The sequence below is a fragment of the Hydra viridissima genome, unplaced genomic scaffold (genome assembly GCF_058129835.1).
Source record: "Hydra viridissima isolate aposymbiotic clone 2 unplaced genomic scaffold, HvirCarnegie_v1 scaffold_6, whole genome shotgun sequence".
NCBI lineage: Eukaryota > Metazoa > Cnidaria > Hydrozoa > Anthoathecata > Hydridae > Hydra > Hydra viridissima.
In genome coordinates, this window is record NW_028324305.1 from 7,351,924 (window position 1) to 7,376,337 (window position 24,414).

A 24,414-nucleotide genomic window follows, 5' to 3' on the forward strand; every position below is an offset into this window, starting at 1 on the left:
TAAAGACACTTTGGATAAAAAGCCTCTTCTTTAAACTATGAGTGTAAAGCAAGCTCTTGCTTTAAAAGTGAATACTGACCTCAGCTATAAACAGTATTAAAATGAAAACTTAGCCCTTGGATACATATTTATCCCCCTTCTTGCACGATTTTTCAGTAAAAAAATTTAAATTCTATCCTAAAATTTTTTTTTTCTCTGATTTCAGCTGAAACCATTAATATTGCTGAAGCTGTGTTTAAATATATGGTATAACAATACCAATAGTAGTAGCTGAAAGAAATGATGGCAATTCTGCCAGAAGCAAATATCAAGTAGAGTAATGAAACAAAATGTTGCGCATTGATTTAAAAATTCTAAAATTTTAATTAAAATGATTTTTTACGCGTGCAGCCAAACCTTACGAGCGCTTGAACGCGTATACACGCAATATACGCGATAAAGGTGCGCGTAAAAAATAATTTTGTTAACAAATTTGAATCCTTAGAACCAAAAAACTATCATTTTCACATATAATATGTTTGTTTACAATTTTTATCAGATTTTATTGAGTTTTTGTCGTTTTTATTTATCATCCTGAGTCACTGTGCGTTGGTTTTTCACTTTGATTTGCTAGTAGGCAAGCGCTTGTATGCGATAAAAAGTACGCAAATGCGAAAATCATTAAAATTAGAAATCCGTGTTTTTAGGGCCTGAGTAGTCTTTAATCAAATTGCCAAAAAACTATTTTTACGGTCTACAGAATTCTTACGGAATACAGAACTATGATGACCCAAAACAGCGCGACTTTATATTTATTGATTCGCTGTTTGAAAGGTTCACGCTAACATATAGACAGAACAACTTTTGTTTTACTACGAGTCTAAGCATTATCTATAGCCTCCAAACAGAAACCTTACTTTATATATTAAAAATATCACAATTTCTGAAATTGTACATTTAGTTTAGAGGAATGTCAGCAAGAAAATCCAGTTTTTTGATCCAATTTTTTTTGCCTCCATCAAAATTTCCACACATCAAAGTTTCCAAAACTATAGCTCTTGGCTGTAATAAATAATAAAGTATTGAGAGATATCAGAAATGATCTAAACAAAAAAGAAGATCCTGGAGACCTTTAAACTGTGATAATGCTACTCGAGGCCTATCAAATCCTTTGAAATATTGGAAATTCTAATCAAAACTACGTATTTTATTATTGTAAGATATTTGTAAGAAATTTCTTAGCGTAAATATGGTCATCTCAGAAATAAACAAAGCAACCTAATTTGTATTGTTTTTAAAAAAAAAAATAAAGCAACGTAACCTACATTATTTTTGTATCTAATATAAAAACTTTATAGATAAGTAAAAGGTTTTTTCAGATTAGTATACTATATGTATGTATGTATGTATGTATGTATGTATGTATGTATGTATGTATGTATGTATGTATGTATGTATGTATGTATGTATGTTTTAAAAAATCCTTTTCCTTGTGTATAGGACAAAATATGACATATTATCATCGTTATTACAAGAGAGTTGGTGAGATTGTCTTGGTTCCTAACTTTGAAAATAAATGCTTTCATGATGTTAAGAAAGATTCATCAAATGAAATAAGGGCTTTTATTACTAAGCGTAGTCTTCGGTAAGCAAATTTTTTATTCCTTACATATTATGTTGCTTTGTTGTTAAATCCTGATCTCCTTGGGATTTTTATGACATATTTGTGTGTATGATAAGTATTTTAAATGAATAATGTATAGATATGTACAAAAAAAAAAAAGTAAACAATAGATCATAGTTTTTAGAAAATATTTTACATATTACTTAAAGATTTTGTTAAAAAGTATTATTGTAGGCTAATTTAGAGATCAAAGTATAAACCTACTTTTTAGAGGTCAAAATATAAATGTACTTTTTAGAGATCAAAATATACCTGCTGATCCACTTGTTGATTTTGGTTTTGAAAGTGAAGAGGAGTATTGTGTGGTTGAGCGACCATATCAAGTAATTAATACGTTTCATATTATGATTTAAATAATGGACTTTTAAAATTATATTGTTGCATAAATAAATAAAAATCTAATTACACTATAGCCTAAGGTGATTGGCAATTCTTCAGACTGCTACTGCAGTACTCGAGATAAGGAATACTATTCAGTTTATAAGTCAAAAGAGAAATTTCCTGAGAATCGTTTAACAGAGATATGTGATGGTATTGAAGTGCTTGATGTTGAAACAGACCAAAATACTTTGAGAGAGCAGCAGGCCATGTTCAAAATGGGTTTACCAGCATGTATCCTAGATGCACTTTGTGAAGACTCTGAGTTCAAGGTTTTGTATAAAATGCTTTAATTATTTTTAATTTTTTAAATTTTCAATGTAATAGAATTCTATTTGTTAAATTTATTGATGAATTAATAATTTGTTTTCACATATTTAGCAATTGTAGTTAATCAAATTAAAAATCTTTGAGTTTTACAAACTTTTTTAATCTGTAAAGTCTTTTAACTGTTTAATAGAGCAATCGTACGTATGGCAATATACTAAAGTATATTGCCAACTGCATGGTTGTGATCTTTTAAAAAGACTTCTCAAATATTAATATTTGTAAAAACTCCTTTTACCTCTAGTCTTTTTTAGAAATATATACCTTTTAACATCTTTTAAATTAAATACCAGGTCTTTATTAGTATACAGAAACAGTTCAGTTAATTTAGTTAATATTTTATCCCATTATGATTCTTCCTGGAAGCATGAGAAAGTAGGTGTTTTCAGCTGCATTTTTATGAGTTGAATCTTAAATATTGCTCAGAATGTTTAGTCTTATAGTTAACTTTTTCAAGATGGTTCTATAATCCTCAGCTGTTAGCATTTAGAAAACAAAAGTTATAAAAGTATGATGCACCCAAATGAACATTTATTAATAAAAAAAATTAGATCAGTTTTTTTTACAGAATAAATGAATAAATTGATGTTTAATATTTTTGTAATCATTTTTAAAGTTTGTAAAAAATCCATCACTCAGCAAGTGATAAAATCATTAAAATGTTAACTTTTGGTTTCATACTGTTCACCCTTTCAAACTCTTGTGGCTGGATTGTTGGATCTACAGTGCTTGATGATTTTCCACTTAACTGTATGCATGAGATTAGCCTAGTTTTATTTTTAAAACTTCTTTCAGCAGCTTAGTATTTTTCCACATTAAAAGATTTTGCGTGAATGATGTATCTTAACTATTCAATAGAAACTCTGTTAAAATGAGCTATAGCTGAATGCTAGACAATCATAAGCTCACATAAGCACTACATTTTAAAAAGAAAGTTAACAAAAAAAAAAACAACTTTTAACTGCAGGATCAATTAAATTTTCTATAACATCAGTAATACTTATTAAAAAGTATCATACATGAAGTCACTGTCATTAAACTTTAAGTGCATAAATGTTGCTCAAAATTTAACTCAAAATCAATCCCAAACAAAATATATTTATATTTTTCTAAAAACTAGTGACACTTTACAAATGTGTATTTATATATATACTCATGCACACATATATTTATATGTATGTAAGTATACTTGTATAATAGTGATATGTAAGTGAATTTCTATATAAATTCACTTTTGTATAATCTCAATTTTTTTTTTAGAAAAATACATTCACTAAAATTAAACCAATTGGAGAGAATGGAGAGCAAATATTTGAACATTCATCAAATCAAAAGGGGAAAAAATTTAAGGAATCAAATGATGAATTTCAAAAAATGGAATCAAAAGTTGAAAAAAAAGAAGACTGTATTGTTTGTTTAAACAATCAAAGTAACCTAGAATATAGTAAACAATGCTCTGCTAAAAGCTTCAAGCTACCTAAAAATGACACTGAAGGTATTTTTTCAGAAAAGTTCATCATCACTGAACACAACACATTTACTCTCTCTGCTGAAAGTTCTTTGGACAATTTTAAGCAATCAACTTCATGTGAAAAACAGAATGTGTTGCAATTTCCAGAAGTAAAAAATAAAGTTGCATCAAATACTGTGGTTGATGAAAAAGAACATGAAAACCAATGGGCAACTTATTTGTCAAATCTACCAATTGGATGGAATGAATTTTGGGAAAAGTATGGAGAGCAAATAGTTTGGAACAACTGGAATGAAATGTTTCTCTCAGTATATGGACCTAGTATTGATCCAAATATGGTTGATTGGACAAACCAATTATGGGCAGAGAGATATCAGACGTTTTATTGGCAAACATTATGTCAGCACTTGGAAAACTACAAAGAAGACATAAAAAGTGATGTTTTATTTCTATTATTGATTTTATCATCAACTCTAAAGTTTATTATCTATTAATATTTTTAAACAAATATTTTATCTCAATATTTAGGTATGCTCTTTTAAATTATAAGCTCACCTTTTGAAATAAAATTATTTTTACACCTCATAGAGAAAAGTACTGTTGAGCAACCAGTAAATAAAGAAAACATGAGCTCAGAGGAAGAAGCTTTTACCATAGCACAAAATGTTTTAACAGAATTATTAATCAAAGTATCTCAAAAAGAAAACAGTTGCAAAAAAAGAAGAAAAAATAAGAAAAAAAACAAATATTTAGGTGTAGCTGTATTCCAAAAACTTCTGGCAAATGAAGTAAAAAATACAGAAGTATTTTTTAATGAAAGAAAACCAGAAAATGTTATATTAAATCAAAACAATAAAGATGAATCTGTTGAAGCAGATCCAGAAGTGTACCTGCAAGGATCCTTTAGTGTTTTTAACCTCCAATCTAATCGAGGTAAAAGAAAAGCTGACCAACTTTTTTTATGCTGTGATTCCTATATGCTTGAGAGAAATGGTATAAAAAGGAAACTGTTACGTTTTAATGACTACAAGGATCATCATTTTGATAAAGATAAAGGTGCTGATTCGAATAGTTTAGATTTTGCTAATATTGAAATTAAAGAATCTATACAAAAGATGTCTCCTTCAAAAGATGAAACAAATATTGAAAAACTTAATTGTGATTCCTGTAAAGCTCCAGACACTAATCTACAAACAGCAGTCAAAACAGAACCTTTATCTAGTAAACTGTGTTTTCTACTTGATCGAGTTCTAGGATTTTTTAAGGATATGTCTGCAAAACTTACTCTTAAAAAACCAAACAATTTACCTGTACAAAATGAACTTAATATATCAAAACAATCTGTCAATTATAAAGAAGGAAATTTTCAAGAATCTTCTATGCTTGGTCTTGAAAAGTATTGGGCACAAAGATATCGTCTATTTAGTAGGTTTGATGAAGGTATAAAATTAGACCATGATGGATGGTTTTCTGTCACACCTGAAAAAATAGCAGAGCATATTGCAGATCGCTGCAAATGTGATCTTATAATAGATGCTTTTTGTGGAGTTGGTGGTAATGCCATACAATTCGCTTTTACTTGTCAACATGTAATAGCCATAGATATTGATCCAGTTAGGCTACAACATGCTAAGCATAATGCCACTGTATATGGAGTAGAAGATCGTATTACTTTTATATTAGGAGACTTTTTTTTATTAGCTCCTTCACTTAAAGCTGATGTTGTCTTTCTGAGCCCTCCATGGGGCGGTCCCAATTATATTACTACAGATGTTTTTGATATTGAAACTATGATTAAACCAGTAAGCGGTCGCGTTATGTTTGAGGTAGCTTCTAAGATAACTCCAAATATTGCTTTTTTTTTACCAAGAAATGTAGACATTGAGCAAGTAGCTTCTCTTGTAAAGCCAGGTGGTCAAGTTGAAATTGAAAAAAACCTACTAAACTCAAAGATAAAAACTATGATGGCTTATTTTGGTGAACTTGTAAGCAGCATTTGTTAAAAAATATTTTGTTTTAAGAAGTTCTCTTTTTAGGTTTGGTCTTTAGATTGTTTCTGAAGTTTCTGACCATGTTAGTTTTTCACATCTGTAAAAGTTAGATTGTATTTTTATCTTGAGTTTGTTTTCATTAGGCATTAGTTTCATTTTCTACTTAGTATTCTTGGATGTAAAGACATTTTAGTTTTCATATTTTTAAGAATATTTAGACAGTTGTTATCATGGCTTTACAGAATTTTATTTTTCCTAATTTGAAGTTTAAGTATAAACTCTTTCTCATTTTCACATTTTATTTTTCTGTTTCATAATTGAAGTATAATTGCACGTTTAATTTGAGCTTCAGTCTTTTTTTCTACAGTTTTAAAACAAGTACTTTTTTTTCAGGAAGAGAGATTTCCTCACAAATTTTTTTTGTGAAACATTTTTTTTATAAAGCATCAATTTTATTGCTTCATTTCATATGTTTGATATTCCATTTATTTCTAGAGTTTTTTTTTGTGCGTTGAAAGTTTTTATTGCCAGTCATGAGTTCATTAGAAATTTAAAGTAACAATGTACTGAAAATATAATGAAGACAAACTGATAAATTTCTTTACCACTCATGATTTAAGTTGTAGTAAGAAAGTTTTTCATTGTTTAAATTTAAAGCTAAAAGGTCAGAAAAATAAGTTAGTTTTTAGTTTTAATTGTAGATTTGTGCTTTAAAACTAATATTGTTGTGTTTAAAAACTTTTTTTAAAAAAGTTCTTTTATTAATGCATTTTGTTTGCATTTTTAATAACATTTTAATTTTTTTTAGCTGTTTCTTTTGCTGTTAAAATTAGGAAAGTTTTGATTTTTAGTTAAAAATCTAAATTACTAAATTCAATTTTACTTAATTTAAAAGTTTTGATTTATTAATCTTTATTTTAAAAATTCATTTGCATTATTGATTATTGTAGAAATATAGTTAAATTATGCATAAAAAACATTTATTGAAATGTGGAAGGAGTAAATCATTCGTATCACACTAAAAAAAAAATGCATAATTTATTTTGAAAAATTTTCAAGTATTTTGCACTTTAGAAATTACAATTATATTAAATATAGTAACAATATTTGCTTACATTATCACATATGTATATACACATGCATGCATGCATGCATACATACATACATACATACATACATACATACATACATACATACATACATACATACATACATACATACATACATACATACATACATACATACATACATACATACCTACATACATACATACATACATACATACATACATACATACATACATACATACATACATACATACATACATACATACATACATACATACATACATACATACATACATACATACATACATACATACATACATACATACATATGCACATAATAACAGATATATGCATTCTATTAAATATTATAATTTGCATAAAGATTTAAGAAATGCATGAGTGGACTGAGTTGGACTTATACAACTTTGTAGAACCATCAGCTGACAACAGCAAGTATGTTTTAACAAGTCCTCGATCTTTAGAGGTAAAATTTATGTCATTTTCAATTTTTTATCATGAAAATGTGCTGCATATTATTTCATTCATGTATTCATTTTTCAGAGATAGTTTTTAGTTATGAAACTTAGGTTTGTTAGGTTTCTCAGATTTACATATAAAAAAAAGAAATTGTCTATTATCAATCATATCAATTTTATTCTTGTGGCTTATGTGTCTACTACTAGTTGATCTACAGTTTTTAAACACATGATAATGAGACATGATATCTTTCTTATTACAGGCATGTTCAGTACTTCATATTCAAGTGAGTAATTGTTTCCTAATAACGAATGAAAATAATTTGAAATAAAGTTATATATATATAGGTAACAATTAATTGATAATTATAAAATGGCTTTATTTTTTGGTCAGCAGTTTTAAGTTGTTTAAAAAATAACAAGCATTAAAAATTACATCTGAAAAAAACTAGAAAATTTTGTGACACATTTCTGTAATACTTGCTGGAGTTTTTCATATTATTTTCTTAAAGCCAATAGATCTTCTTCCAAAGTCATTAAAAGAATTTTCTGAAAGCTTGTCATCATATTCAAAAGATGTTGATGTCTTATACAAAAAGTTTGAAATTGAGAGACTGAGTAAGTGTTTTGCTATGCAATCTATTTTTTGAAATTTGTAGTACATAAACAATCAAGTTGGTTGTCAATATTTTCTACCAATTATTTTTAGCTTAAGTTTGATTTTTTAAGGAAAACTTAATCTGTGTCGTGAAGAGCGCAAGAAAATTATTGAAAAAGAAATCATAGGTCTAAAAACTGTTCACCAAAAACCAGATTTACAAGGTATATATTAAACTTAAGGTTATCACAGAAACAATATAACAAGTAATTCGTTTTTTTAGCTGATTTTATTTGGTAGACGTTAAGTTTTTTTATAATGGAACTGGTCTCTTATGTTGTCATTTGTTATTTGTCATAGTTCTTGATTTTAAACTAATCTATATTATATTTATAATAATATAAATTGTTTCCATCTTTTTTACAAGTTTATCTGGTATTGCATAAAGGATTCTTTTATATATATATATATATATAAATTTTATATATATATATATATATATATATATATATATATATATATATATATATATATATATATATATATATATATATATATATATATATATTTAGATCATAATTTGAACATTGAAGTTTTAACATCACGTGCAGCATCTGATTTATCATTTTTTGAACCAATATATACCTCTAGGTTAGGATTATTGTCTCTTTAAACAGATTGAACTCATGTTTGTGTAATGAATGTTGTAAAATGTTATATAATAAACATTGTAAAATGTTGTGTAATAAATGTTGTAAACTGCTTGGTGTGTAACCATTTGTGATTAATAAATCTTATTGCAAAAAGTTACCCATAAAGTAGTGCAAATTATCTTTGGTTCTATCATGAATTTGCAATACTTTTTTTTTTTCCAACAAAGTTTTTTTTTATTAAAACTACTTTTTGCTGTTGATAAAAGGAGGTTGTTATTTTTCTTTTTAAGGCAGGAATTTTCCAAATCTTAAAAAAAAAAAAAATTTGCTGAATAATAAAATTCTTAACTTTAGATTTGAAGTTTAATTAAACATTTTAATTAAAAACTATGGTAACTGTTAATTTTTTGAAATAAATTATATTTAATTGTTAACAAAATGTTTGTACTTTTTTTGACTTTTATTCTATTTCTAAGGGCTGCTTCTAGTTCTAAGAGCTGATATTTCAATATTTTCAAGTTTTTTTTAAACTTTTTTTTTAAATTTTTTTTTTTTTTTTTTTAGGTATAAAACAGTTTTAAGTAACCATGAATATTAGCAAATTAAAAATATCAAAAAAGTTATTTGAATCAGCTTTGCATATCTTATAAATTACATACATTCTTATAAATTTAATGCTTAGTTTTAAAATAAAAATTAGTACTGGATTATTTTCCAGTATATAATTTCTGTGATGTAGATTGATTAGTGGAGTATCAATATAAAAAATCATTGTCTAATCTCATTCATTCAGTATCGCAATCATCTCAGTTAAGATGGTTGTGATACCGGATGAGTGAGGCTCTTCATCTTTTGGGGAAACAATTAGCAAAACAGTTTGGAAACAAATTTTGCGTAACACTCAGGATAATCACATTAAAAAAACATTCAAGAAATTGGCTTGTGCAATGTACTAAGTGGTGCTACAGCACAACTGTTGGTATTGGTAGAACTTCTTAATCTTTTCTCTTTCTGTCTTTTATTTTCTGATTATAAATGCTGGTAATTCTTGAAATGTCTTTTTCTTATCATCCTTTTTTACTTTATTTCCTCAATCATTACTTCTGTATTGCACACAGCAGATTAGCTGGACAAATGTAAATAAACTACTTTTGTATAGTAACTTAAAATTAGAAATTTCTCTAAGTTTCTTTTTTAGTTGCATTTTGAAGATATTGTAGGATATCAAATATATTTAACAGTTGTTGTGCTATTTAAACTCCACAAAAAAAATTATTGGTATTTTTATACAGTATGCGACAAAATTATTCATACCCCAACCATATTACTAAGCTTTGTTTCCATACTCTAACGTGTTTATTTTTTATTGCTATGAAAAAATAAATGTGTAAACATGATAATAAAGAATAATTCTGTGTTGATAATTATGATGTTAAGTTATTATGTTTGGTCATATTTATTATATAACATAAAAAGTGCAATTATAAATATGACATAAGTATTCATACCAATTGAATTATTTAGTGCTGTAAGTTTATTTTTTGATCGTTTTTGCTGGTAAGTTATTTAATTTTGTTTGTCTACACTTCAGATGTAAAATTTTAAATATTTGAATAACTTCTTCTTTTTCATTTCAAAAGTTTTCCAAAATGCCTAAGACCTACAAAATTAGTATTGACATACAGCAAATAATTGATGATAATCATGAAACATATTAAAAAAGCAAGGCAACAGTACAATTAATAATACAAAAATGTAAAAAAACTGAAAGTTTGCAAAATAAAGCATGTTTAGGCTGTATTGTACGAGAAGTAAAGGCAGAGCCTGTTATTTTTGGCAGAGCTATTAAAGAAACTATATGTAAACGCTTCTAAACGAACAATACAGCGTAGACTTTGCTCTGCAGGGTTTTATGGATCCCATCTCACAAAAAAACCTTTTGTTTCAAGAAAAAACTAAATGCCTTGCCTTTGCAAAAGAGTACTTTTCAAAGCCACTAGATTTCTGGAAATCATTTTTATGGTCTGATGAAAGTAAATTCTAACTAAAGAATTCCAAAAAAAGACCAAATGTATGGAAAAGAAAAGGAAAAGCCTTTGACAAAAAACCATAAAAGCAACCATCAAACACGAAAGTGGTAATGCACTTGTTTGGGGCTGTTTTAGTTATAACGGAATTAACTAAGTTCAAATTGAAGAAAAATTAACAGGAACTTGATATGTAAATATTTTGCAATATTACCTTATGCCCTCCATCAATAAATTAGGATTAACAGAGATCAATTTGCCTTCCAACAAGACAATGATCCTAAACATACCAGTAAGATTGCCAAAAAATACTTTGAAGAAAATGAAATATAGTTGTTGGATTGGCCTGTGCATAGTCCAGATGTCAATCCAATTGAAAGTTTGTGGTATTATTTGGATGACAAAGTTAATAGGGATGAACACAGTATCAGCAAACAAAATTTTCTTTTAACTTTGGAGGCAGCTTGGTATAATATTCCTCCAAACTATTTAAAAAACTTAATTGATAGTATTCCTTGTCGCTTGCAAGCAGCTATCAATGCCTAAGGACTTCATACTAAATACTAATTAACAAATAAAACAAAAAACTTGAATATACTTAATAAAATTTGAGAGGTATGAATACTTTTGACACTTCCTAATATCTCAATTTTTAAATAATTTTCTTTTTTTTTTAAAAGCAAGATTTAATTTTGCAAATATTATAGTTAATATTATTAATAGTTGTTATAATAAACATTTTTTAAATTTTAATTAAAATTATTTAAATTAGTTTGGTTTTATTTCTACAATGTATTTTATAATAGAGTATGATAATGGTTTTGCATACTGTATATGCAAAACCATTATAAAAGTTGTTATGGTTCTTTTTCTTAAGTACATTAAATTTTTTTTTTTTTGTTAGTTTAAAATTTCTTTAAAGAATATTTTTTTATATCATTTTTATGATTAACAACTAATTGTTTTATATTTGATAATTTTGATAATTCAACCTTTTTTTTTTTTTTTTTTTTTTTTTTTTATGAAAAAAGGGATAAAGCAAATGTTTTTATACTTCTAGGACATTAGGAATGACACCTTTATTAAGTCGTGGAAGTGCTTTTACTGTGCTGTCAGGCTCAGCTAGTGAAGAGGAAAATGATGAAATTGGTTTTCAGCCATCAAAGTGTATCTCAACACCACAATCTATAGTCTTGCCAACAAAAAATAAACATTCAGTTGAAAGTTTTCAAAGCAATTTGTCAGATAAGGTATTGTTTCAAATATTGTATTTACATAGAGTTTTATTTATTGTTGATAATTTTTTTAAATTTCTGATATCTTTTAAGAAAATTTTAAACACATTCATGGTTTTACAAAAAAAAAAATAATAATATGATTTAAATGGTTTATAATGGTATATAAGATATTTTTTGCCTTAATTTAACTCTTTACTAATTACTATTAAACCTATGTTCTTCTAGCCTTGTTTAATGAGTTTCTAGAATCAGCCGCATTTAAGACTTTTTCAATAATATAGAGAATATCATAAAGGATTATCTTTACCCACAAAAATCAAGAGATAATGCCTTGACAATAATTATACATTTAAAAACACATTTTTAATTTTTAAAATTGCTTTGTAATTTTAAAATAGCTTTGTAAGTTTAATAGAATTATTAAATCTTTGTAGAATTGTAGAAAATTGTTAATCTCCCTTAACTTAAAATGTCTTTCTCTTTTTTTCAAACAGACACTTTGTCAAAACTTACAACTTAAAAATAATGTGTTTTGTAAAACTATTTTTGGAAAGTTATTAGGGATCTAGTTAAGCATTTAAAAACTGACAAGTAAAGTATCTTAAATCCTGCAGTTGTAATCTTCAATATTTAAACATATAAACGTTTTGAATTAAAATTTAGCCAAAAAAATTAGCAAAGTTACAGGTTCAGTAAGGTTGGTTTATTTTGTTGGTGGTTTTAAATCTTTTTCATTACAGAGGAAAAAATCTGGCAAAGCAAGTTTTTAGTTTTGTTCCATTATAGCTAAATAAAAGTAGCAAAGTAATTGTTTTATTTTCTCTACAGCAAAGTGAGGTTTCTATGTTTTAAAAAAAAAAAAAAAAAAAAGGCAAAATAACATGATATGGGGTGTTAAATTTGAAATATGATGAAAAAAGAAGATTATGAAAAAAGAAGATGCGTGAAAAGAGAAGAAAAGTGTAGGCTTCTCTAAAAGTGTTTTACTTTCTAAAATTTTTTAAAAATAACTTTTTTAAATAATAATTTTTTAAAATAACTTCTTCTTCATGCATCTTCCTGCATCTTTACATCTATAAAATGGATTTTTAAATTCTTATATTCTTTTCATATTTGCCCTACTATCATCCTTGTTGCAGTTGCAGAAAAGTTCTAGGGAAATTGAAGCTTAACATCATAAATTATAGTTGTCTTAGTTTTTTTTTTTTTTGTTTAATATAATATTTTCTAATTTTATTGTGTAAAAATGCAAATTAAAAGATCTTAACAATAGTTTTTTTTATCAAAATGTTGCAATTGTACTTTTGTAATCAAAGTGTAGAAATCATACTTTTGACTTTTAGAACTATATGCACAATTTAAGTGCTGATACAAGGTTGGCTTTTCAAATTAAAATGGATAAAGAGGGAAGGTTATTATATTTTACACTACTTTTTTTTTTTATTTTAATTTTAAAAATTTGCAATTTATCATTTTAATCTTTAATTCCAATTTTTTTTTTCATTCTTAGAGAAGAAAAACATAAGCGGTTTCAAGAAGAACTTGAAGTTAAAAATGCAATTGCTCAAGATTCCTTCAGCAGAAAAATGAAAGAAAAACAAAGAAAGCTATTAATGCAAAAGTATAACATTTCATTTCTATTGGTTTACTTTTCAGATGTAGTTTAGCGCCATACTTTAGTATACAAAAATGTTTGATGCTAAACCATGTATGGGAATATTGTTAATGGCCACCTATATGAATAAGGAGACATGAATGGTTGTCATTTTATAAATTTTAAGTTGATAACTGCTTATCTTTTGCTTTAAAATTTGTTTTTATTTTAGACTTAGGTATCAAGTTTCAGTTATTCAATAGATTGCTAGAATTAGTTTTAAAATAATTATCTGATTATACTGTTGCTGCGTAGCCATTAAATAGGGTTTCTATCGCAAAACAAAAAAAAAGTCATCAAGGATATGTAACTTAATCTATTTCTAATTTTAGTAGCAAGCAATCATATTGCTCTTTAAGGTTGCACTTATGAAATTTTGATAGAGAGAAAATGTTTCAATGTTTTAGATCTCTTCCTTGTTTGTCAACTATTTCCTTTACAGTTGCAGCTTTCATTCTAAAGTTGAAACAAGTGCTAATCAAGCTCTTGAATGAATTATGAAAATTTTTATTAACTAAGATGCTTTTATCTTTGTTTGCTATCATTGTTTTGCTTAGGCAGTACCCTTGTTCACTGCAACCAATATTGTCTCCAACTTTTTTACTTATGAGTACTCTCAAATAGTAGTAAAATGGATTTGTAGAAGCACTAAAATGGATTTGTATAATTTGATTGATATTAGGTTCTAATTCACTTTACTTTGCCAGGTGTTTGGTAACACCAGTTATTATTTCTTAATCCAATTTTAAGTGTCAGAGGTGGTTGCTAGGGCAAGTTACAATCAGAAAATTTTTTTTATATGGTCTGAAGTAAACTTTTGGTGTTCCTTTCTTTGTTTAAAATCCTAAATAAAATGATTTTCTGTGAGTTTAAGTAATAGTTTTGGTAAGGACATTAGTTTTTAGACACAAAATTAAATAAATCATCTGATCTTGTACATAGGGGCATATAGTTGTCTTGTACCTAGGGCCATATAGTTGTCTTGTACCTTGGGCCATATAGTTGTCTTGTACCTAGGGCCATATTATTGTCTTGTACCTAGGGCCATATAGTTGTCTTGTACCTAGGTCTATAGGCATTTTGCAGATAAAAAAATATTTTTGATCACAAGTTAGATTATTGAATTCTGATTAGTGTATAGCACTTTTTTTTTTTGAATTCTAAATGACAGTTCAGTAAAAAAAAGAAGAAAGAACAAAAAGAAAGCTTTTTTTATTCTTGCTGACATATTTGTGTTGACACAATTTCATAATGATGGGAAGATCTTCAAAAAGAAAGTGGCTCTTGCAGGAACCTGTGCAGCTTCATCTGTTTCTAAATCTCTTTCAGCCTAATGTGAGCTCAATCAATATGGATTTAAAAACCCTTGTCATTTTGATTGATGTCATTTTACAAATGATAGTATAACATAAAAATATTACAATAGCTAAAAATACACGTTAAGAAATTTTCATGCAAAATACCTGAATAGATTGTGCTATGTAGCTCTATGCAAAATTTAAGAAAAAATGCCTGAACCTGAACCTATTATGCCTAAAATTTCACACAAAATAATTGAAATAATTTTAAAAAAGTTTTTTTTTTTTAATAAGGGTACTTCCCATAGGTATGATAACTTACTTATGATATGGATACATATCTACTTTGATAAAAATGTACTTGCTGTTGTTTTTTTTCTGTGGATATATTTAGACTGAAGGAAGAAGAAAGAAAATTATTTCAACAGCAACAGATTCATCTCATGCAAAAAGATTTTAAACTTTGGCAGGATGAACTAATACAATTTCAAAATGTTGTAAGAAAAATTGTAAAAAGTCTTATTTTAATTCGAAAAGCGAGTAGTTCTAAATGTAGTTAAGGGATCCTTTTAAAAACGTTGATAAGTTGTGTCAATTTCATTTAAGAATGAAAGTCGTGCACATCAAGTAGTGGCTAAAAAAAATGCAATTAAAAGGCAGACAGCATTAAACAACCGCCTAATGAAAGAGCTGGACCATGTTGCCTTAAAAGCCAGGTTTAGAAAATTTAATTTTTTAAATGTTATAAGTATCTGTTACATAAATAGTGCCTTGCAGCATTTTGTGGCATTTAAGCCTAAAATATTAAGTTTAATGTATACATTGATAGCTGGTTTAAAACATGATTTTTGATTTAGCACTAGTTGGCAAGTATTAAAAGATTTTTTTTTTTTATTTAGAAACATTTTTCAAAATTTAATGTTAATTTACCAGAAAATTAAAATTTAATTGCCCCTTACTTTAATGCTGCATCAAAACTTAACACAAAATATTTGACCAACTTTTAATGTAGCATTAGAGTTATCCAAAATATTAAAATAGTGGTTACAATATCAAAACCCAAATCTTTGAGTTTTATTCCATGAAGAATGCAGCAAGGCAAGGGGTAAACCTTTAAAGTTTTTCTTTACTTGTCTTTTATAATTATATTGTGTTATAAAATTCTTTTATTAAGTACTGCTTGTAAATATTGCTGATTATTTTTTAATAATTTTTCTGAAAGAATTGAGCAAGAGAACAAATTACGAGAAGAAGAAGTAAAAACAGCCATCTTTCTAAAAAATAAAAGAGTTCAGCATATAAATGAAGAAAAAGACAATTTTCTCAAAGTGGTAAGCATATATTTTCAAAAAATGTTTAATTTTTACTGTAAAGAAATATTTAAACTGATATTTATAAAATGCTATAAAGTTTGTTACACTGTAAGTATAAGTTATTGAATAAGAGAAGTTTTGATAAAATTACTGATATATAAAAACAAACTTGAAAGCTAACAAACCTTTACCTTGTGTGCTGTATCATACTCATTTTCTAGAATTCTTTTTTGTTATTGAATCTACTATATTGTCAACATAGATTTTACAAGTAAAATAGTTAAATAGAAATGCAGAATAAAGAAAAGCTAATTCATTTTATTATCTGTCATTGAATCCCTCTCAAAATTGACATATTTTGTGTCAATAGACTGGTTTTATTGTGTAGAGTCGTGATGTAGCTCGTGCGAATAGACTATTGCGTGACATGAAAAAAGAAAAAGACATGCAGAGGTTTGAAATGCTTTTTTGTTTAAATATTTATTTACATATTGATTAAAATTTGTGATGATTGTGGCAAACTTATGTTGCAAACTATCTTTTTTAGTTCTTTTGATAAGATGGCAGCAAATGCAGAGAAGATGGCAAGAATCGAAAAACTTAGTCTACGTAAAACAACTCCTGCATCTGTTGAGAAACAAAAATCTAATTTTGTTTTAGGTTAAGTTTGAATAACTGAAAAATAAGCCAATAATTTTGCACATACTGAAGATTAGCCAATAATATTTTCTATTGTATATATTCTTTTCAATGTATTCTTTGTATATTTTGTTCAGAATCCAATCAGAAATATTTGCAAAATAAAATAATATATATTTTTTGATAAAAAGGTTATTTGAATATATGATGTTTGTTGTTTGAATTTTTAGTTAAGCATGTAAATATGTTAAGTATGTAAATATTTAAATTAAGTGAAAAAATAAATTAATTGAAATGAAGGTCTTTTGTTTCTTTCCAGCCAATAAATTTTGTCTTGATACAAATTTAACATTAGAAACTAGCTGTTGGTTGGTTAGATTGATTCATTGAGGAACATTGATAAATAAATGGCTCTTGTACTTCAACTGTTGGGAGTTTAAAAAAGTTGCTAGCATATTTTAGTAAATGTTGTAACTGGTGTTATTTCAACATGCCTCATAATGACTACAAATGTATGTAACACAATTTTTTTCTACATTCAAAATGTTAAATTTTGTGCAAACAAAACATTTAAAGGAGGTTTTACTTTTTTGCTTTGAATCAGAGAATGTTATTGCTTATTTGAAAAAGCCTATGTTGACCATGTTGTTCAAAAACTATTGGTGTATGCTAGTAAAGATAGTGTGATATGATAAGATAGCAAAGTAATTGTTAGTTATTAATTTTCATTTAGAAAAATAAAATGTTCAGGAAGGCCAGAAATTGAAAATAGATGCAAAATTGGAAGTAATATTTTAAAAGAATCCATCTCAATTCCTTTATAAATTATCAGAAATATCAGATGTGAACATGTTTGTCTCCTGAGCTGAATTCAAGAAAAGTCTAAAAATCTCTTTTGAGATTTGAAACACTGTTCCAAAGACAGCAAAGTGGTTTTGCCTCAAATTGCAACTGACAATAAAAATATGCCACACTAATCCCAAGCAGGAATATAAAGTAAAACATTCAAATTGGGCTTTGAAACCATGAATATCTAATTTCAAAATCATGCTGTGTATTTGGTAGGATCAAAAGGTTATAGCTTATAATAAACTGCTAGAACCTGGTGAAATGATTTTTTCCGCAACAGTCTGTTTGTTGCCAGAATGTAAAAAAGCAGTAACTTGCAATGGCCAAGTCTTTGAATTAAAAATATCTTACTGTTAATTTACAAACCTTTTTCAAGTAAATAAATTGCTGTAAACCTTTTTAAACTCCCAATGAAAAAGAGTTTTTTTGTGTGCTTCTGATCAGTATTTTGAACTGTTTATACTCAGATTTCTGTAATGGTCTTAGTATTCAGCACTCCGTGCCTTTTATTAAAAAAGAATATTATGAGCTTTTTAAATGTAGCTGTTTTTTTCTTATCAGCAGAAGATGTATGTACTTTCTTCTACTTTTCAAATGATTTCAGGCCCTTAAAATAAAAAAGGCTAAATGGACACAGAAAATCAATCTGCAGTTAATGTATGTAGGCTGTCATTATAATTTTATAGTCTTAACATATCCTTATAGTAAATATAATGCTACTTATTTGCTTTCTAAATCATACTTCAATATACCAGGAGGAATTTTCAAAAAAATAACTATATATTTTGTGTTGAGAAATTTAGGGCCCACCACGCAAAGAATGGTTATTAGAAGTCGATAATGAGTTAAGAATTGAAGTTGCTTCAGGAAATGAGGCAAAAATAACGGTACTTTTTTGAATTCTGAATAAAAAGATTATTAATGAGGGGTGTTATCCAATAACTTAGGTCTGTTTTTCTAGATTACTGATGGACAAGCAGAAATCTTTGGCACTGAATTGGTTCGAAACAAACAGTACACATTTAGAAGCAAGTCAAAAGTTGCTATATATACCTGGCATGGGTGCACAGTAGAGGTTTTCTAGTTGTCTTTTTTTTTTTACTGAAGTTTGTTATCTTTCTTTTATATTAGTAAGTATATTAAAGGATATTCTTCAAGTATAATAATTATCAAGAAGCACATACTGCCAACTCCACTTTATATTAAACTTTATTTATTAAATAAAATTTATTAATACTAATTATTATTTTATTTGAAAAGTCCAATTCATAATATTTTAAATAGATTGAATTCTTTGTGAGTAATTTATTTTACTTTTTGAAATTAGAATCCTATTCCAAAATATCAAGAGTTTTTAAAAAAGAATTTTTTGTTTGAAAACATTTTGATTTCAAACAAAAATCTGAGGGAGTCTGAACTTATAACTTTAGAGGCATTAATTTGTGAATCATTTAGTAATTTCAAATACCCATTTTAAATTTTTATAGTTTTTGAAACTAGCATGCTGTTTCTTAGATATAAGTTTATTTACTAATATGTTAATATTAAGAAATGTCAATCTTCTTAGTTCTAACACATGGTCTCTAATAACTCAAGCTTTTAATTAAGAAAGGAGAAAAAACTTATTTTGTGATTTTTAAAATTCAACAATTTTAAAATGCATATAAAGCTTTTCAGTTTTTGTGTTTTGTTTTTTTTATATGTGCTATATATAGTTTTAAAGCATACTTTTGAAATCTACATGTTTAATACTAATTTTTTTGATTTCAATTGATGAGTTCTTTCGACTATTTTTTTTTCTCTTCATAAACATTGGTTTTCCTTTACTCTCTAGCTCCACTGTAAAAGTAATAGATGATGTAATAGATGACACAATAGATGATGTATGGTAGTAATAGATGATGTATGATAGAACCTAATGTATTGGTGTTTTTAATTTCTGCACAATGTTGTCTAATACCATTCAGGTTTTAGGTGAGCTTGAGGTTGGCTACATATCTGCTGAAACACCAATGATAATCTACTTAAATGTTCATATGGCTTTAGAGCAAATGAGGCAAAAAGTTGAAAAACAACAAAATGCAATAAAAATTGGCCCAAAGGTATTGTCTTTTTCAATGAAAAATTTTAGAAATGGTGGAAGTCATCTGTACTCATAATAGCTTTTTACAGAAAGCATTTCATTAAAATGAAATACTTTCTATGCTATGTTATGCAGAAAATGAAATGCTTTCTATGCTATGTTATGCAGAAAAAGATTGTAGAACAATTCTTGTGCTATGCTATCATCTTTTAATTTTTTTATGATCAATTGCTTTCTATACTGTTATGCAGAAAGAAAAAAAATTAATACTGTTTTATTGTTTTTTTTTAATTTTTGTATTTGCATATAGTTCAAACTCAAGCCACTCTTTGATCTCTTTTTCTTCTTTAGGTTGTAATTTGTGGTCCAGTGAATGTTGGGAAATCCACATTGAGTAAAATACTTTTAAACTATAGTGTGCGCATGGGAAGAAGACCTATTTTTGTTGATCTTGATGTTGGACAGGTAAAATTATTTTTTATAGTTTAGCCGTTTTATACATAAGCTAACAAAATTTTGTTTGAATAAAGTGTTATTTAACTTTATATGTAGGGTAGTATTGCTGTTCCAGGATCAATTGGTAACTTTCTTTTTTAGTTTGAAATTTTTCTAATTGTATTTATTTCTTTGTGGAAATTGATTATAGTCATTGTATTTAGGAGCCTTACTTGTGGAAAGACCAGCAGATGCAGAGGAAGGTGCAATTTTGTTCAGTTTTATTTTGCTTTGTTAGTTTTTCCGTTATTCCTTTAGAAAAAAATGAACAAGTTAAAAAACTTTAACAACAATATATGCTTTAGGTTTTTCACTGCAAACACCTTTAGTTTACAACTTTGGTCATATCACTCCAAATGACAATATTAAGTTGTATGATGCCTTAGTATCTCAACTGGCTGATGTTGTTTTTAAGCATTTTGAGCATAATCCAAAAGGTAGGTTTTTTTTAGAGAAGGTGGATTTTATTTGGGAATATAAGATTCTTTTGTGGAGATTAATTTTTCATGGTTTGCTTGCTGTGATGCTTTTACTAAATTGTCTTGTAACCTTAGTTAAGTTGACAATAAAAATAGTTGAGGATAATATTTTTTTACAACATTGTTTTAAATGATATAAGTCTATCAAACTTTTTAGTAGTATAAATATAGCATCTTTTTTTTTTTTTTGTTAGAAAAAGGTTCAGGGTGTTTGATTTTATACACAGATGTATTTAATTTTGTTAAAAGGTTTTAGAATTTTAAAGGTTTGCAGTGTAAGTGAATTTTATGTATTTAAATAGTGTGTGTACATTTTTCAGCTGCAGTCAGTGGGTTTATAATTAATACTTGTGGTTGGGTTACTGGAGCTGGCTTCAAAATACTTATGAATGTTGTAAAAGCTTTTAAGGGTGAGTTTACATTTGAGTTTTTCTAATGGGTTATTGATGCCTTTAAAAAAATGCTATTTTTGTTTATAGAAACATATTTTTTTACCATTGATTTTTATTGTTACGAGCATAGTTTAATTTGCTGAAAAAAATCTTGAAGAAATGAACACTTAACAAGAATATTTTTTTTTGAATTCAACCATAAACAATTCAAAAAATGACTCTGGAATCCCCTTTTTTTTTTCAGTTTAATTCATAAATTATACTTAAATTATCAGCAGATAAAAAGTTAGTTGCAATAAAACTGTTCTTTTTTTTTTTGTTGTTAAATAAAAACCTTGCTGCACTTCAGGCTCAATTGTGCTTTTTAATACTGAGTTAGTACTCAGCCTTTTTAATAGTGAGTTAGTACTTTTTTAAATCTTGTAATTGCTTTAAAAAAAAATCAATGTTAATTTTGATACTATTTATTTACATAATAAACAGTTGTTGAATATTTCTTCATTTAGTTCTGTTACATGATTTTTCTGTTCTTTTAAAATTGTTTGCCATATTCTTTTAATAAGATTTCTGCAAAAAGGTTATGCTTTATGATCCATAACCTATTTTAAGTACTGTATTCAAACACCAAGTTGGTCCTACATTAAGTGTGAAAGTAAATCTTATCTTCAAGCAGTGAGTTGAAAAGATGCAAAAAACGAAAACTTAATGGTGATAATGAGGATCTTTAATCCAAATTTAAACTTGTTTTTTACAATAATAGTTCACTAGTTACATATGAGTCATTTCCAACATGTGCCAAAATATTTGTTTGCCTTTTTTTTTTATTTCTGGGAAACTTTAATATCATCGAATCAATTCAAATTGTGATGAAGTTTCTCAAAAAGATTAATCTTCGTGTGTGAATTTTTTAGACTCGAAATTGTTTCATCGTTTGAAAATATTAACCAATTTTCGCTTATTTAAAACGAATATTTTTCTACTAGTGGACGTTGTTTTGGTTATTGACCACGAAAGAGTTTATAACGATTTCAAAATTAATCTCGGAGACTCGGTCCAATGTGTACATCTGCCAAAATCTGGGGGCGTAAGGAGTTACAGCTTTTTATAATTTTTGCTTAGTTCTAGTTATATAAAGTGTTTTTGAGTAGCCTCTGTTTTGTAGTAAGGTCATCATTGTTAAAGCTTTTTTATCAAGGTTTTTGAAAGGTCTCAAAGTCAAAGAAGTCACGCACGCGATGAAAGGATACGGGAATATTTTTATGGTGGTCGGACGCCGTTGTATCCACATGTTTTTGATGTTAAATTTGATGAAATAAAAGTATACACAATTGGTGGTAATGTGATTTCCTGTTTTTTTATTTTTTATTACTGCAGTTCTATCCGTTTTTTAATCTTTTTATCTAAAGCGCGTTGGAACGACAAAACTTTTTTCTGACTTTAGCTCCGGAAGTTCCCGATTCGTGTCTTCCCCTAGGCATGGAGCAAGAAGATAATAGTATGAAGGCTGTTCCGCTATCAATTAGTAAGTTTCTTATTTGATTTTATTTTTCTCCGTTTTCTTTCATTGAAATTTTCAGTGACAGAAAATATGAAAATAAAAGTTTCCTTTTAAAAGATGAACGTGAGCGAAATAAACGTGTGAGAGATATATAAAGACTTTCTCGAGTTAAATTCTTAAATATTTCAACAGAACTAAAAGTGGATTTCTTAGCACAGCTCTTTGATAACTGAGCTGTTTTGTAAGATGGTATTGTTTTAGTTGTATTTTTATATTTACAGGATATTTATTGTCTTAGAGCAGTGTTCAAAAAAAAGTATTTGTGACAGTTAAAAATACAGAATTTTTAAGTTTTTTTACTGAAATTTATGAATAGGTAAAATTTATGAGCAGAAGAATATTTTGTTGACTTCTATATATCAATTATTTAATTTAAGTCTTAATTTAAGTTTAAGTTAAGAGCTTAATTTAAATTTTAATTGTTCTAAGTTGATCAAAACCTCCGTAAACAAGATAGAACCTATATATAGAAATATTTGAAGAACCTATATATAGAAATATTTGAAGAACCTATATATAGAAATATTTGAAGAACCTATATATAGAAATATTTAAAGAACCTATATATAGAAATTCAAGAAAATTACTAAATGCTTAAATTGGCTGTTTTTATGTATGAAAAAGTCTTGAAGCACACGAAAACTGTGAAAAATTCGTTTGAATCGTAAGATTCAAGTCATGAATCGGGCTGCTTAGTTACCAGATTTGAGTCTTATAGAAAATTTATTAGTGATGTTAAAAATGCAGTTTTTTTTCTTAAAAAAAAAAAAAAGAAGAAGAAGAAGTTGGTTTTTACAGTTTTACAATTGCTTTTTTTTTTTTTTAAAAAAAAAAAAAATTTATTGTGAGAGGATGTGGATTTGGCGTGGTATGCTTCACCATTTGAACGTTGTACACGACTTGTAGACTTAAGGCATAGCCGTTGTTCAACCATTATTAAAAATAAAGGTTAATGTACTAAATACTAGCATTTTCTTTTACTGCAACTCCAGATTTTTGATAGCATCCTTTGCGAGTATTATTTCAGAAAAATTTAATGATTACCATTTATTTCAGCAATCTATACTTATGAGTTTGAGAATAAATAATTATATCTAGAAGTTAAAAATGTTTCACCAAATCTGGAATATAGTTGTTTTTTTTTTTGTTTGTTTCATGTTTAATCAATATATCTTAAAATATCAAAAGTAACTATTTTTTATTAAATATATATATATTTTGAACACAGATGTAAATATGAAGTATTGCTAAGGCATCAAAGAGGCTCACAACAACTAATCAAGCTTCTCAAATTTTCTTACTCTGTTGTAATTTAGACACTGATTTGTTACACTCCTTGTGCGCAGTCAGTACGGCAAGTTCCCAAGATGAGGATTTTTCAAAATCCAATGTGGCAGGTTTCATTGTTATGTGAGTTATTTTTGTTATATATAATTGATCATCATAATTGATATTTTAAAAATTTACGTCTAGTAAACACCAATGCTCCTTAAAAACATTTTTTATAGTACAAATGTCGATGTCGAATCAAAAACATTAACAGTTTTATCGCCCGCTCCTAGACCGTTGCCTAAAGAATATATCATAAAAACTGGCATCAAGTTTATGGATTTGAAGTAGCAATTATGGAATTGTTTATTAAAAGAGCTCGCATATTTATTTGTATTGTTTAGGGGGAAAATATGATAATTAGAAACTTTGGTGTTGAATGTTAATTATCGGTTTTGCGTAAGTCTTTGGGCATTTTGAAAAATAACAACAGCAC

General features: G+C 27.1%; 2 protein-coding genes across 5 annotated transcripts; both read left to right on the plus strand.

The window, feature by feature from the left end:
* The first annotated feature begins 1,444 nt into the window (after nucleotides 1–1,444).
* On the plus strand, nucleotides 1,445–17,083 carry LOC145190025 (uncharacterized). Of its 4 annotated transcripts, XM_090091898.1 has the most exons (14): nucleotides 5,599–5,824; nucleotides 7,280–7,381; nucleotides 7,637–7,660; nucleotides 7,886–7,991; nucleotides 8,103–8,195; nucleotides 8,544–8,622; nucleotides 11,712–11,901; nucleotides 13,233–13,300; nucleotides 13,400–13,510; nucleotides 15,236–15,338; nucleotides 15,448–15,557; nucleotides 16,064–16,172; nucleotides 16,543–16,607; nucleotides 16,702–17,083. In XM_090091898.1, the coding sequence occupies exons 2-14, from the start codon at nucleotides 7,289–7,291 to the stop codon at nucleotides 16,817–16,819; spliced, it is 1,269 nt and encodes a 422-aa protein (XP_089948024.1). In that variant the 5' UTR covers nucleotides 5,599–5,824; nucleotides 7,280–7,288; the 3' UTR covers nucleotides 16,820–17,083. The 4 variants fall into 4 exon arrangements, with proteins under 4 accessions (XP_089948023.1, XP_089948024.1, XP_089948025.1 ...); XM_090091899.1 differs by lacking the exons at nucleotides 5,599–5,824; nucleotides 16,702–17,083 and having other exon boundaries at nucleotides 7,092–7,381; nucleotides 16,525–16,596; XM_090091901.1 differs by lacking the exons at nucleotides 5,599–5,824; nucleotides 8,544–8,622 and having other exon boundaries at nucleotides 7,277–7,381.
* A 437-nt stretch (nucleotides 17,084–17,520) lies between these two features.
* Nucleotides 17,521–24,345, plus strand: LOC145190613 (protein CLP1 homolog). Its single transcript, XM_090091910.1, has 14 exons — nucleotides 17,521–18,299; nucleotides 18,446–18,529; nucleotides 18,604–18,717; nucleotides 19,610–19,744; nucleotides 20,077–20,190; nucleotides 20,278–20,305; nucleotides 20,385–20,423; nucleotides 20,526–20,657; nucleotides 21,020–21,109; nucleotides 22,075–22,175; nucleotides 22,287–22,425; nucleotides 22,533–22,613; nucleotides 23,966–24,059; nucleotides 24,158–24,345. The coding sequence occupies exons 1-14, from the start codon at nucleotides 18,270–18,272 to the stop codon at nucleotides 24,267–24,269; spliced, it is 1,293 nt and encodes a 430-aa protein (XP_089948036.1). The 5' UTR covers nucleotides 17,521–18,269; the 3' UTR covers nucleotides 24,270–24,345.
* Nucleotides 24,346–24,414: the final 69 nt, after the last annotated feature.